The following is an 11,544-nucleotide window of genomic DNA, read 5'->3' on the forward strand; positions in this document are numbered from 1 at the left end:
GGGAGCCCAGTGGCCCTCTACCACAGCCACGGCCATCACGGGAGCCAAGTGACCCTCTACCACAGCTATGGCCATCACAGGAGCTGAGTGGCCCTCTGTCCCTCCCTCTCAGACTCCCTTCTTCTAGACAATCTAGAAGATGACCGAGTTTTTCCTTACAATAAGGGATAGTTAAAATATAAGATTTGATTTGTTTCCTGCCACTGAAGCTCCTTGGTGGCTCAAATATAGAAGCAAAGCCATGCTGGTGACTGAGGACATTCTGTGTGTGACATGAGAGAAGTGGCCACACTGTCTTTTGTCCTCATGGCCCCTCTGAGGGTAGCACATGCGGATAGGCGATCAGAGGCAGCGGTGTCCCTGGGCTAGATGAGTCTGGAACATAGCTTGGACGTCACCGAGACGACAGCCCCCAGTCAACACAGCCTATAACTCTGAAACCTGTTTCCACGGATGTCCAACAGGCACAGGCAGGCTCCTCTATCTCTCGATTCTCTGGCAGGGTCGGTGGCCTCCAGCCAGCCCAGAGTCATTTACATCACGTCACTCATGAACAAGACCACCCGTGGCTGTGCTCCAGCCAGTGTGCGGCACACATGTGCTGCTACCCTGAGCAATCTGGAACAGCGTGCCCCCCCTCCTCAGAGACTCTGCTTCACCTGCGCTGGCAGCCTGGCTTGCTGAGGCATCTTTAAGGTCCATAGAGCCGGGCGCGACCTTGTCACCAAGTCCTGGCTACAGCACATGTCGAAGTGGGAAGGATTAGTGCTGTCTCTGAAGTGATGGACCGAGCCACTCCCCTCCCAGCATGTAGAGGAGGCGGCCGGCTGTGAGGACCCGGACAGGGATGCCACACGCTGCCCTAAGCAGAATCGGGTGCCGATGTCATAACTAATGTACCACTCACCCACACATCTGGGCATAAGTCAGATGAGAGACGGCCACCCTGTGCACCCTTAGCTGACAGACTTAGCACTCTGGATTCAGAGGGACAACTGCCTTGAGGGGCAGCTCATACTGAGCTCAGAAATCACCAACCGTGCTGCCTGCAAGGAGAGGACCTTGCAACTGGCCGCTGCACCCTGCGCTGCTGTCCTGAGCACAAGACTGAACGTCACCCTCCCAACCAGTGGAGGGTGACAGCGCTGGCCCAGTTGGGCTGCCAAGTCAGTGAATGCTCTTTGGGAGTTTCATAAGGTACCTTTCCACATGCGTACAGCAATTCCTCTAGCTACGTCCAATAAAATGACTCTGCCAAAATCATCTGTCACCGCTGCCAGCGTGTTACACGGGGATAAACATATGCTTTCACCATGGCGTCTAGAATCTGGAAGCCCAAATCTGTTATTTGGAAGAAAATAAAAATCATATTCCAGTCTTGAAATATGGATACAATGAAATGCATGATCAAAAAAGACTATGTGTTTTTACATAAAGAAATATGAACCTTATCTGGATAAATAGTTACTAGTTACATGTGACACTCACAGTATAGAATACATAAAATAAAAACACAATCCCATAAAGGCTTTCAACACAAAACACAATTACATATGCTTAGAGAGTATCAGTCATGACTTGCTAAGAGGCAGGTCATAGGGAACAGCGCCTGCCCAGCCCACGAGGCTTTAGACCCCTCTGCTCCCACACCAGTGTCTCCTGCCTATTTTTTCTGGTGCCTCGTCTTTCCTTTTTTTGGATGGATGGTATTGCTGACACCAACTGATCTGCCTAAAGCAAGAACAGCCCCCTCCAAGTAGCTGTGCCAGGGTGCAATTAGCCTATAATCACCCTGCTTTTCTTTGACTCCTCCAGGGCAGGATGGTCTTGAACTTTGATCCTCCAAGCACCAGAGCTAAAGGTATGCTCCATGATAACTGGAGCAATGAACATTTTTAGAACTGTAAAAGGACCAGGACTCTGAAGATTTTTCTACACAAATTTGTGCTACAAAGGGCCATTTGGCTAATTTCTTTATTGTAGTGAGCTTAGGAAATGTGAGGTGTAACATTTTAAAATAAGATGAAATAAATCTCAGAAGATAAACTTCAATGAATTTTATTAACAATTAGTAGGTTTTCTACTGCTAAAGAATATCTATCTATCTATCTATCTATCTATCTATCTATCTATCTTTCTTTCTTTCTTTCTTTCTTTCTTTCTTTCTTTCTTTCTTTCTATCTTGTGGCTGGCTCAGTCCACTTAGGGGAGGAGCTGGTGCATGTGGTGTCAGGGATTGAACCGTGGTCCCTGCATTTGCCTAAGCAGGCACTTTGGATCACTGAGCTATCTCGCTGGCCCCAAGAATATCTTTTAAACAAGGGGCATACTTGTCCTTTATATTAGATAATAAGAAATGACTTAAAAACAAAACTAAGCGGAGATCACCTCTCACTCTAAAAACACTGAAGGAAACAAGCAGGCACAACCCAGTGCTCTGCAGAGAGCTTAGATACACACAGCTTAGTGAAGAACAGCTTTTTACAGAGCAACGGAACAGCTCGAGCAGCCATCATAGCTTCCTGGCATCCTGGGCTAAGTTTACAGCTCTCTGCTGAAGCAGACTGAGATCCACTAGGGTGTGCACCCAGGGGAGATGGCGGTGACCAAACAGAAAGAACCGCTCCTCCTGGGTGCACACTGAGGGGGAAGGAGCTCCACACCAATGCTTCCAGGAGCTCTGGATCTTTCTTTCTTCTTCCCATTTCTGGGGGAGAGCGAGGTGCTGGGTGACCCTGAACGAGCCTGGGCCTCACTCTAAGCTACTTCTCCAGCACTTTCATTTATTGATTTTGCAGCACCAGGAGGTCAAACCCGGACCTCACACATGCTAGGAAGGCACTCTCTAGCCATGCTACACCTTGGCCAGTCCCTCGAGAGCGCTGGCAGGCGCTTACGCTAAAGCGGGCCACATGGAAGAACGAAGCAGGGCATGTGTTCAGTGTGATGGGAGCAGTATTCCTTTCTCCCATTTTTTTTTTTTTTACTTTCTTTGTGGCACTGGAGATGAACTCAGGGGTGCTCTACCACCTGGGCTGCATCTCTGTCTTCTTACTTTTCACTCTGACAGGCTCTTGCTAAGTGGCTCAGGCCGCCTGGAACCTGCAGTCCTGCTTGAGCCCCCAGAGCAGCAGCTGGGAGTAGTGAGGGTGTGTCGCTGCCCTGGCCATGGAGGATGGCCCTCACCACACTGAACTATGAGCGGCGCAGAGGGACAGACTTGCCTTACGGCTAGCGGGGTGGCTGGCTCCACCTTCGGCTTTTGCTTCTGGACAGCTTCTTCCTCGTGCTTACTTTTCCAACCGAGCCAACCACTGAATAGGAAGGAAACAGAAAATCACTAGGGTGTCGAGGGTTCACGTTCAGGGCTCGGGACGTCAGCTGAGCCAAAGCACAAAGTGAGCCAGCTTCCGCTGGATTACCTGGCAGCACTGAATAAAGCCGAAGTGAGTTTACTGGCAACTGCGAGAGCAACATGAGACAGTAACGGCTGTGTGCTCCCCTGAAAAACAAGACACGGCAGAGAAAACCTTCAAAGCTTACGAGGAAGCGAACCCCCTTCCCAAAGGTGCACGTGGGCAAAGCTGTGAAGGCCGCACCAGCAGCGCAGCTTCTCAGATGGCAAGGCCTTTATGTCACCACGGTGCAATCCAAGTTTCAACTCTCTTTGAACTGTAATTTAATTAAAATAAATGCTGAACTATCCCATTAAAATGACATTATTGGGGCCAGAGAGATGGCTCAGTGGAATAAGCACTTCCCTGGCAAGCACAAGGGCCTGAGTTCAATCCCCGATTCTGCAAAAACAAACAAACAAAAAACCAAACAAACAAACAAACAAAAAAACCCAAAAACCCACAACATTATTCTACATGTTTCCTACATACACACAGCTGTCTCTTTTCTTTCTTTTTTTTTTTTTTTTTTGCAGTACCAGGGATTGAATGTGGGACCCTGTGCTTGCCAGTCAGGCACTCATGCCACTGAGCTAAATCCCTGGCCCTCTTTCCTTTTTTTTTTTTAAAGTACATATTTTATAAAAATAAAAAGACAGTTTGGTCAATTCTGAGAAGGCTGATTTTTTTAAGTGAGAAATAAGAACTGCCAAAAGTAACATCTAACTTTCACCTATTTTAGAAACAATTTTCACCACTTACATCAACTGCTGTGGGCAGCCGGCTCACAGCTCGGGGCTTATCCACGTCCCCGTGGGCTGACATCATTCACCCTGCCTGCCACACTGGCATCTAGGGCGCTCAGCTGTCAACCACAGCAGGCCCCAGAAATAGGAGCCTGCTTTTCCCTGGCTTCAATACTTCTAGACTACCAAAAGCCCCCTCAGTAGGGCTGATTTTAGCCCACTTCAACTGCTCATACTGAAACGCAGAAATACAAACTGCTGAACCGTGCTGAGTTCACACCTGTGCTGAGCAGGGCGGCTCACGTGTGACCACGTGGCACTCCTACCTCCAGCGCGTAGAAGAATCCGGTGAAGGGGTTGGCGCCCACAGTGATGTACTGCGACATGGCGGGCGGGCTGTGCTTGATGGCAGCGTTGAAACCACCTATGTTGGAGGCTGTCTTCATCTGATCAAACGGGCACAGGGTCATAATGCCTAGTGAGGCAAGACATAGAGCGCGTGACGGGAGCCCGGAAGGGCGCTCTTGTGGTGGTCACACTTGGACTTCAATACGCTGTTTAGTTTTAGTTGAGACACAGTCACGATTAAAGCTACAAGCTCAACATTAAAATATCCATAAATATGACAATCGTCATCTATAGTTCCTCTGCCTTATAAAATATTATAAAGACAAAATTTAAATATTAATTTTTTTGACAAATAGGAACTCAGAAGGCACAAGAAATGTTCAAATAGCATCCCCAGCCAGAGTCCCCTTCTGGGAAGCCACAGGAATGGTTCTCTAGGCCGCCTCCAGAGGCACTTGGGATGCAAGGTGCCGCGTTCCGTGCTCCCTTCACTTAATGAACCTGTGTCTCCACTCTCCCGTCAGTAGCTCCCTTCTGGGGACATCGTATACCAACACATATAGCTGACACAAGCCGCTCACAGACCCCAGGCTGCCTCCTGCCCTCTGGCGTGTGTCCACACATGTGCACGCATACATATGCACCCTGCTACAGTTGTCTGCATGTCCGGCCAAAGCCTCATGCAGTCACAGGTGGGGCCTTTTTGGAGGGGGCTGACTTCTAGGTTTCTCCATGATTTGAAAGTAGGGAGCGAAAAAACTCCTAAACCTGAAGCTGTCCAGTGCGGCCTTCCTGTTCAGCCCTCCACTTCAACTGCTCATACTGGAGTCACCAAAGAGCCTTATGCTGCTGGCCCAGCAGACCTCCATGGTGAGCCCACACCTGCAGACCCGCATCTGCCGTCTGTCCCCGATGCCTCCACCTGAACACACGCTCTCGCCTGGCATCGCCCTGGAGCGCCTCACCCTCCGCCTGCCCACCTCAGAGCTAGCTGTCCTCACATTTCCTCATGTGCTCCGCTGCTCAAGCTCAGAGATCAAGGAAGTGTCGGTTCTTCCCTTTCTCCCATTTTCAGATTCATCAAGTGCAGGTAGATCTCATTTCTCCACCTCTCCCTGCTCCACGGCCCCGGCCAGCCTCCACAAACCTTCACCCTTTCCTGGCTGCATCACCGCATACCCCTACGAGCTCTTCTCGGAGTGCTCGGTTTCCCTGTGTTCCAGCACCAGTGCTACCCCAGGGACATGGCGGGTACCCCTCTGCTGAGCGACCGTGTGAGGCCTTGGCAGAAAGGCACACAGCTGTAGGCTGGGGACAAAAGAACAGAGTAAAGCTTTCTATCCAAGCATGGTCCCAGCCAGTTTCAGTGTTCCAAAGTTTAATTACCAGAGCAGGGAAGATACTCTGAGCTGAACTCAACACTTTGAAATTCAGCATTTTTACATTCCAGAAAAGTGAAGCTACACTGTATGTTTGTTTGCTGATGAGGGCTCACTCCAGACCAGAAGACCTCACGGCAGGCCCCGTGCAGCGCTGCGATCGGCTGAACTCCCACAACAGGACGTCGCTCTCCCAGTCCCTCCTGAGAGCTGGCGGGCTCAGGACCCGAGGTCGCCCCGGCTCTCCAGCCCAGGTCCTGAGTTCGACACTGCCGTGGTAATAGCTGGGCGCTGGGAAGCTGGGCCCTGCACCTTCTTTGCTGGCTCTCCCGTGCCATGCCTTCTCTCCACTACATTACCTCGTGCGTGCCGCCTGCCTCCACTAGAGACCTGGCTGACGAGTTGCACATCTGCAAAAGCTGATGTGCAAGGCTCTTCGTGACACACCCAGAGGAGGAGGGCGTGACAGTCCCACAGGCAAGCACATGTCACTCACATGTCCACGTGCATACTGCACGACATACATACACACCAGAAAATCTCAGCACGAAGGTAGTAGGATTAAGGGAATTTTCTTTGTATATCTGTTTACTACTTTAAGTTTCAACCAATATATACTGCATGGTCAGAAAAAATGTGGACATGCTTTCCACCAGCATTTCCTCCTTCTCCACCCCGGCTTTGACGAGCGAAGCTTAAGCCCACTACTCCTCGCCAGGGTCCTGACACTGCCGTGCTGGTGGCCTTCTAGGCCCGCCACAACACTGCGCCTATGCTCCTCTGACAGCAGCAGCTCCCCGTGGAACGCCAGGGCCCTAAGGCTGGCGCCCTCCGCGTGCCCGGTCCAGCACGGGTACACGTGCCTATGGCAAGCTGGCTACACGCCTTCCACGCGCGTTTCTTGGCAACGCCTTTTCATTGTTTCAACCCAATCCGAGCCCAGCTCCTCTTTTCCAGGTGCCCACTGCTGGGGTCCCTCTGCTCCCGCAGGCTGGGGCCTCAGCTAGCAGCTCACACTGGCCTCCCTAGGCAGCAGGGACCAGGTCTTCTTGCTACATTCCGATGCCTGACACAAAGCCCTCCACTGCTTCTTGCAGGAAATCTGGTTTCAGCAGTGTGCTGACTTAAGGGTTACGTTTTAAAAGCATTAATTTATATGGTCATTATAGGGACAAAAATCATCCACAGAAAAATCACGTCAGACAAGGAGCAACTGAAACACCACTAAGGCCAGAATTAAATCTAATGAAATTGCTAATTCTTATAGACATGAAAAAAAAATAAAATAAAAATAAAAAATAAAAAATAAAAATATAGACACGAGACTGGTGACCTGTGCCCGACATAACTTCAAAGTCTCACAAGAGAATGAAGGCCCACAGGTTACAGAGCCTGCCAGTCCGTGTCAGGACAGCCCCAGGGAACTGCACAGGGAAGGCTCACCAATACTAGCGTGGTCCACGATGCTGTCGATATCCTGCAGCCCCCACTTCTTATAGGCCAAGGGCGGAGGCTGGATGCTCTCACTGCCTGACGCTGCAGCTGCCAGAGACAAAGTCAGACCTCACAATCACAGTGGTGAGATGAAGTTCTGCCAAAATAACCGACTATGTAATATTTGTTATTCTAAAATTTTAACTAATGAAGAAGCAAACTAAGGAAACAAGGCATAGTGATATTTTTCAGGGTATGGAAATAGACATAAAAATGCCTTTTTTTTTTTTTTTTTTTTTTTTTTTTTTTTTTGGTGCTGGGGATTGAACTCACGACCTAGTACTTGCCAGGCAGGCACTTATGTTGCTGAGCCACATCCCAGCAAAATGTCATCATTTAAAAGGCTGTTTCAAGAGATTTTGGGACATCCAGGTATCTACAAAGACTATTAACCAGGCATGATGGGGTGCACCTGTAATCCCAGCACTTGGGAGGCTGAGGCAGGAAGACTGCTGTGAGTTCGAGACCAGCCTGGGCTACATAGTGAGTGTAAGGCTAGCCTGAATAGCACAGTGAAATTCTTTTGCAAAAAAGACAGGGAAAAAAAAGTATTAAAAATCCTGAAGAGCTCTAAAAATCAAGGTGAATTCAAACTGAACTTGATGCCAAACAGTTTCTCCCACTTGAGAAAGTCGGGAAAATCCTGGAAACAGCAACCTGGGCTTTGCCTGGTGAAAAAGAGAAACCAGAACAACAGACTTGGTCTCCGCCCTTGGTCACTACGGCCAGCTGGACAGACTGGTCAGCAGCAGCACATGCCAGCGCCCAGCTCTCATCCCATGGCACGGCGGGAAAGGACAGGAAAACCCACAGGTGATGCCTCTGCCTACCATCACAGCAGGCCCTGCCCCTTCTCGGTAAGCTCCCACGTTACAGAGAGAACACTGCTGAATTCTGAAAAGAACTTCTGCAAGGTGAAGAGAGAACATGCTGAGGATGGAAAACAACCCTCCGAGCCAAAGCGTGCAGATCTCACAGGAAGACCAAAGGAGAACTGCCCTAAACTGTGAGATAGAGGTCACAGCCTCCACAGCTCTGCCACCTGCATTCTTTCCAGAGCAACTCAGGCACGAAGGGGCTCAGCTCCTCATTTTCTCAGAGACAAGTGACCCTGTGGGCTTCGACATAACAGCAGATGGGAATTTGGGACAAGTGAAACACTGTTGAGCCCAGCACCAGGTATACAGAATCATCCATTTCCGGTTTAGGAATAGAATTCTTACATACAGAAAGTTGCATCTCTTTGAACACCATGTATTAATAGTGACTATTTTAAATTAATGGCAACTATTTAAAATAATGATTGTTGCAAATTTTAAATGGTAACTAATAAATGAGTGATGTTTATGGTAGGTTAAATTTAAGCCACTTAAAGATTTTGAATAGTGTATAAAATTCAAAAATACTCCTACCTAGTAAAATAGCATATACTAGTAAGAAGAACCACATATCCAAAACTTTAGAATTTCATCAGTTATAGTCTACTATGAACCAAAAATTTGCCTATTGCAACAGAATTGGTGCATCTTTCCCCAAGAAGAAATGTATTCTGCATCTTACAGGTGGTCTGGATTTAGAAATTTTATGGAGTAGCAAACAAATCCTAGTGCAAGTGTTCATTTCGGGAACTGCCTCAACCACTGAAGGCTCAGTAAGGGCCGCGAGCTCCCCTATCCCAGCTCAGGGACAAGGAGGAAGCAAGCACTGCTACTGGTACTTTGCAGGAACCTGTCTTCTCTTGCTCGTATCTCAGCACTCCTAAAGCAGAGATTTTAGAACTCATCATGGGGCTTTTCCCTAGCAGTATTACTGTTTTCCTCTGAGTGTCAAAACAACACTGATGGCCAGTGGTGTCCTGAGCTTGATGAAAGGCACTGCCCCCCTCGGAGGACACAACAGGAGCGTCACATGAGGGCACGTAAGGACTCCTCGTTAGCTGTGCAGTCTGCACTCCCAACCGCACAGTACCTGGGACACGGGTTACGCTCAGGCCTCTCGAGGGCTCCAGGCGGGCGGCACAGGCTGAAGCTGACTTGTGCTGGGCTGCGCCTGGCCCAAGGAAAGGACGTGCCCTACACAGAGGACGCCTGGATGCGTGGGGAGGAGCAGCGCAGCCACAGGGCTGTGGCACACAGCTGACAGGTGCTGCTCAGCGGGGCTGTAGCAGCGCAGTGCGGTCCCCACTGGTTCTGGCCATCCCCACAGGGGCGGGCCTTCCCCTGTGAGGCGCCCTACGGGGCTGGTGAAGGAAGCCCTGGCTGCGGCCGCCCTCCCCACCCAGTATCTGGTGTGCCATGGAGTCTTGGCCCTGCTGCTCCCTGCGCAGCCCCAGCAGCGCACCCTCGTGTCCTCAGTAGATGAAGACAGGATTAGTCCCGTAAGTAGGCCACAGCCAACCAAGTAACATCGTAACAAGTGAAATACTTCCTGCCAAAAAAAGTACCTTTTGCTACCTGGTTTCTACAGGCGCGGAGAGACTGAAAAAGGCTAAATCCATCGATGGTCACAATGGCTGCTGGATATAAGATACTTAATTCTTCATTCTAGAAAAGAAAGAAGCAAGGTGAAAATAATACATTTTTCTTAAAAAGGGCTGGAAAATTTTTTTTTTTTTTTGAACCAGGGATTGAACTCAGGTCCTTGCGCTTGCTAGGGAAGCACTTATTCCACTAAGCCATCTCCTGGCCCTTGAGCTGGAAAATTAATAATTTTTAAAATACCTGATGGCATGAATAGTGCAACGTAAAAGAGTAAAATATTGTGAGTGTTCAATGCAAAAGCAGTATCAGGCAGCAAAACCACATAAACAAATAGAATATCAATTCTAGGATGCATCTACCAAAGACAAAATTATTCTCCAACATCAACTTTGGGAAATGGAAGGAAAATGGTCTCAGGACAGAGCTAGAGTGGAAGGCTAACAAAATTTTCAGCATCATAAAAACTAAATACAGACTGCCCAGCTATAAGCTGTACATAACAAGAAGAGTGCTCCTCTGAAGGCCCAGCCAGGTCCGCAAGCACAGTCCCAAATTACTCACACAGGCAGCAAGAGATATGCCACACGTTACCCCGTAACATGCTTCGATTACTCAGTAATGCCAGTGCTACGCTTCCACTTCTGCAGAGAAGCAAACTGCTGTTTTCCTGCATCCACAGCGTTCCTTTGAGACTGGGCTGAGCTCGGACTCCTGGGTGCAAGCAAGCTCAAGCAACCCTCCTGCTTCAGCCGCCCAAGGAGCAGGGCAAGCAAACACCAGTGTGTCCAGCTCTGTACAAAATTTCACTGGACCAGTGCTTCCTGGTGGACATTCACTTGGCCTCCTGCTTCTGTATCTGCTCATACAACCCACATGCCACCCGGCGGCATCACCTTCATAAGCCACTTTCTCCAGGAAAACACACCTCCACCTGGTGTAAAAGCACCCACAGGACCTGGCGCAGAAGGCTGTGGTCAGCTCACACCTCAGCCTTCAACCGGAAGGTGCCAAAACTTAAGTCCTCCACAGCGCGCCTCGTCTCCTTCCAACCCTCACTGCCCGGCCCCTGCCTACTCAGGCCTCAGCTCAGCCCTCCTCCCATGGCACCCCACTCTTCCTCCACCCGGCTCTCTCCAGCATTTGCTGAGACCGACCCCACTCTGGGGTGGTCTGTCCATCGAGTCTTCAGGGTGTGGAACTGGACAGGATACCTCACAGGCAACGCCATGCCGGGAATGAATGGTGTTTCACTCTCATGAACACCACTGCCACCAACGCCCTTGCATCTCCAGCTCTGCGCATTGGGGGGGGGGGGTTGACCTCAGTAGCTCAGTGAAATGCCTCAGGTGGGCCTGCAGGTCACGGGACAGTCACACCTCTTCTTCCTGTGTGTGTGCTACCACCATGCAGGCTCAAGTACTCAACAATTCACCCGTTAGGAGCACACAACATGATTCCCCCTATCACCATCACTAGCCTGGTGCTCTTTAGCTCTGCCAGTGTGGCAGGGGAAGACAGATCTCACTGCATGCGCCTCACATGTCTCAGATGACGCAGGCACTATGTTCCCGCATGTGCGCTTCTCAGGAGGTCTCCCTGCCTTTCCTCTACACCATTGGCTATTTTTTTTTGGGGGGGGGATTTATTTATTTATTTATTTTTTATTTATTTTTTTTTTTTTTATTCTTATCTTCCTAGACTC

The 11,544-nt window shown here is 49.5% G+C and overlaps 1 protein-coding gene and 1 non-coding gene across 4 annotated transcripts in view; both read right to left on the reverse strand.

Annotated features, from left to right (window-relative positions):
• The window catches only part of Rab3gap2 (RAB3 GTPase activating non-catalytic protein subunit 2), an 87,178-nt gene that overhangs the window by 34,416 nt on the left and 41,218 nt on the right, over positions 1-11,544 (reverse strand). For all 3 annotated transcript variants that reach the window (XM_023710349.1, XM_004626943.2, XM_023710350.1), the window contains 6 exons: positions 9,806-9,905; positions 7,312-7,410; positions 4,468-4,616; positions 3,423-3,502; positions 3,225-3,314; positions 1,202-1,341 (listed from right to left, as the gene is read on the reverse strand). In XM_023710349.1, the coding sequence (XP_023566117.1) occupies positions 1,202-1,341; positions 3,225-3,314; positions 3,423-3,502; positions 4,468-4,616; positions 7,312-7,410; positions 9,806-9,905 (658 nt within the window). The remainder of the gene's footprint in view (positions 1-1,201; positions 1,342-3,224; positions 3,315-3,422; positions 3,503-4,467; positions 4,617-7,311; positions 7,411-9,805; positions 9,906-11,544) is intronic.
• LOC111815540 lies at positions 5,789-5,918 on the reverse strand. Its single transcript, XR_002820223.1, has one exon. It is a non-coding gene; the product is annotated as a small nucleolar RNA SNORA36 family (small nucleolar RNA).

Source organism: Octodon degus, unplaced genomic scaffold (genome assembly GCF_000260255.1).
Source record: "Octodon degus isolate 3935 unplaced genomic scaffold, OctDeg1.0 scaffold00017, whole genome shotgun sequence".
Taxonomy (NCBI): Eukaryota; Metazoa; Chordata; class Mammalia; order Rodentia; family Octodontidae; genus Octodon; species Octodon degus.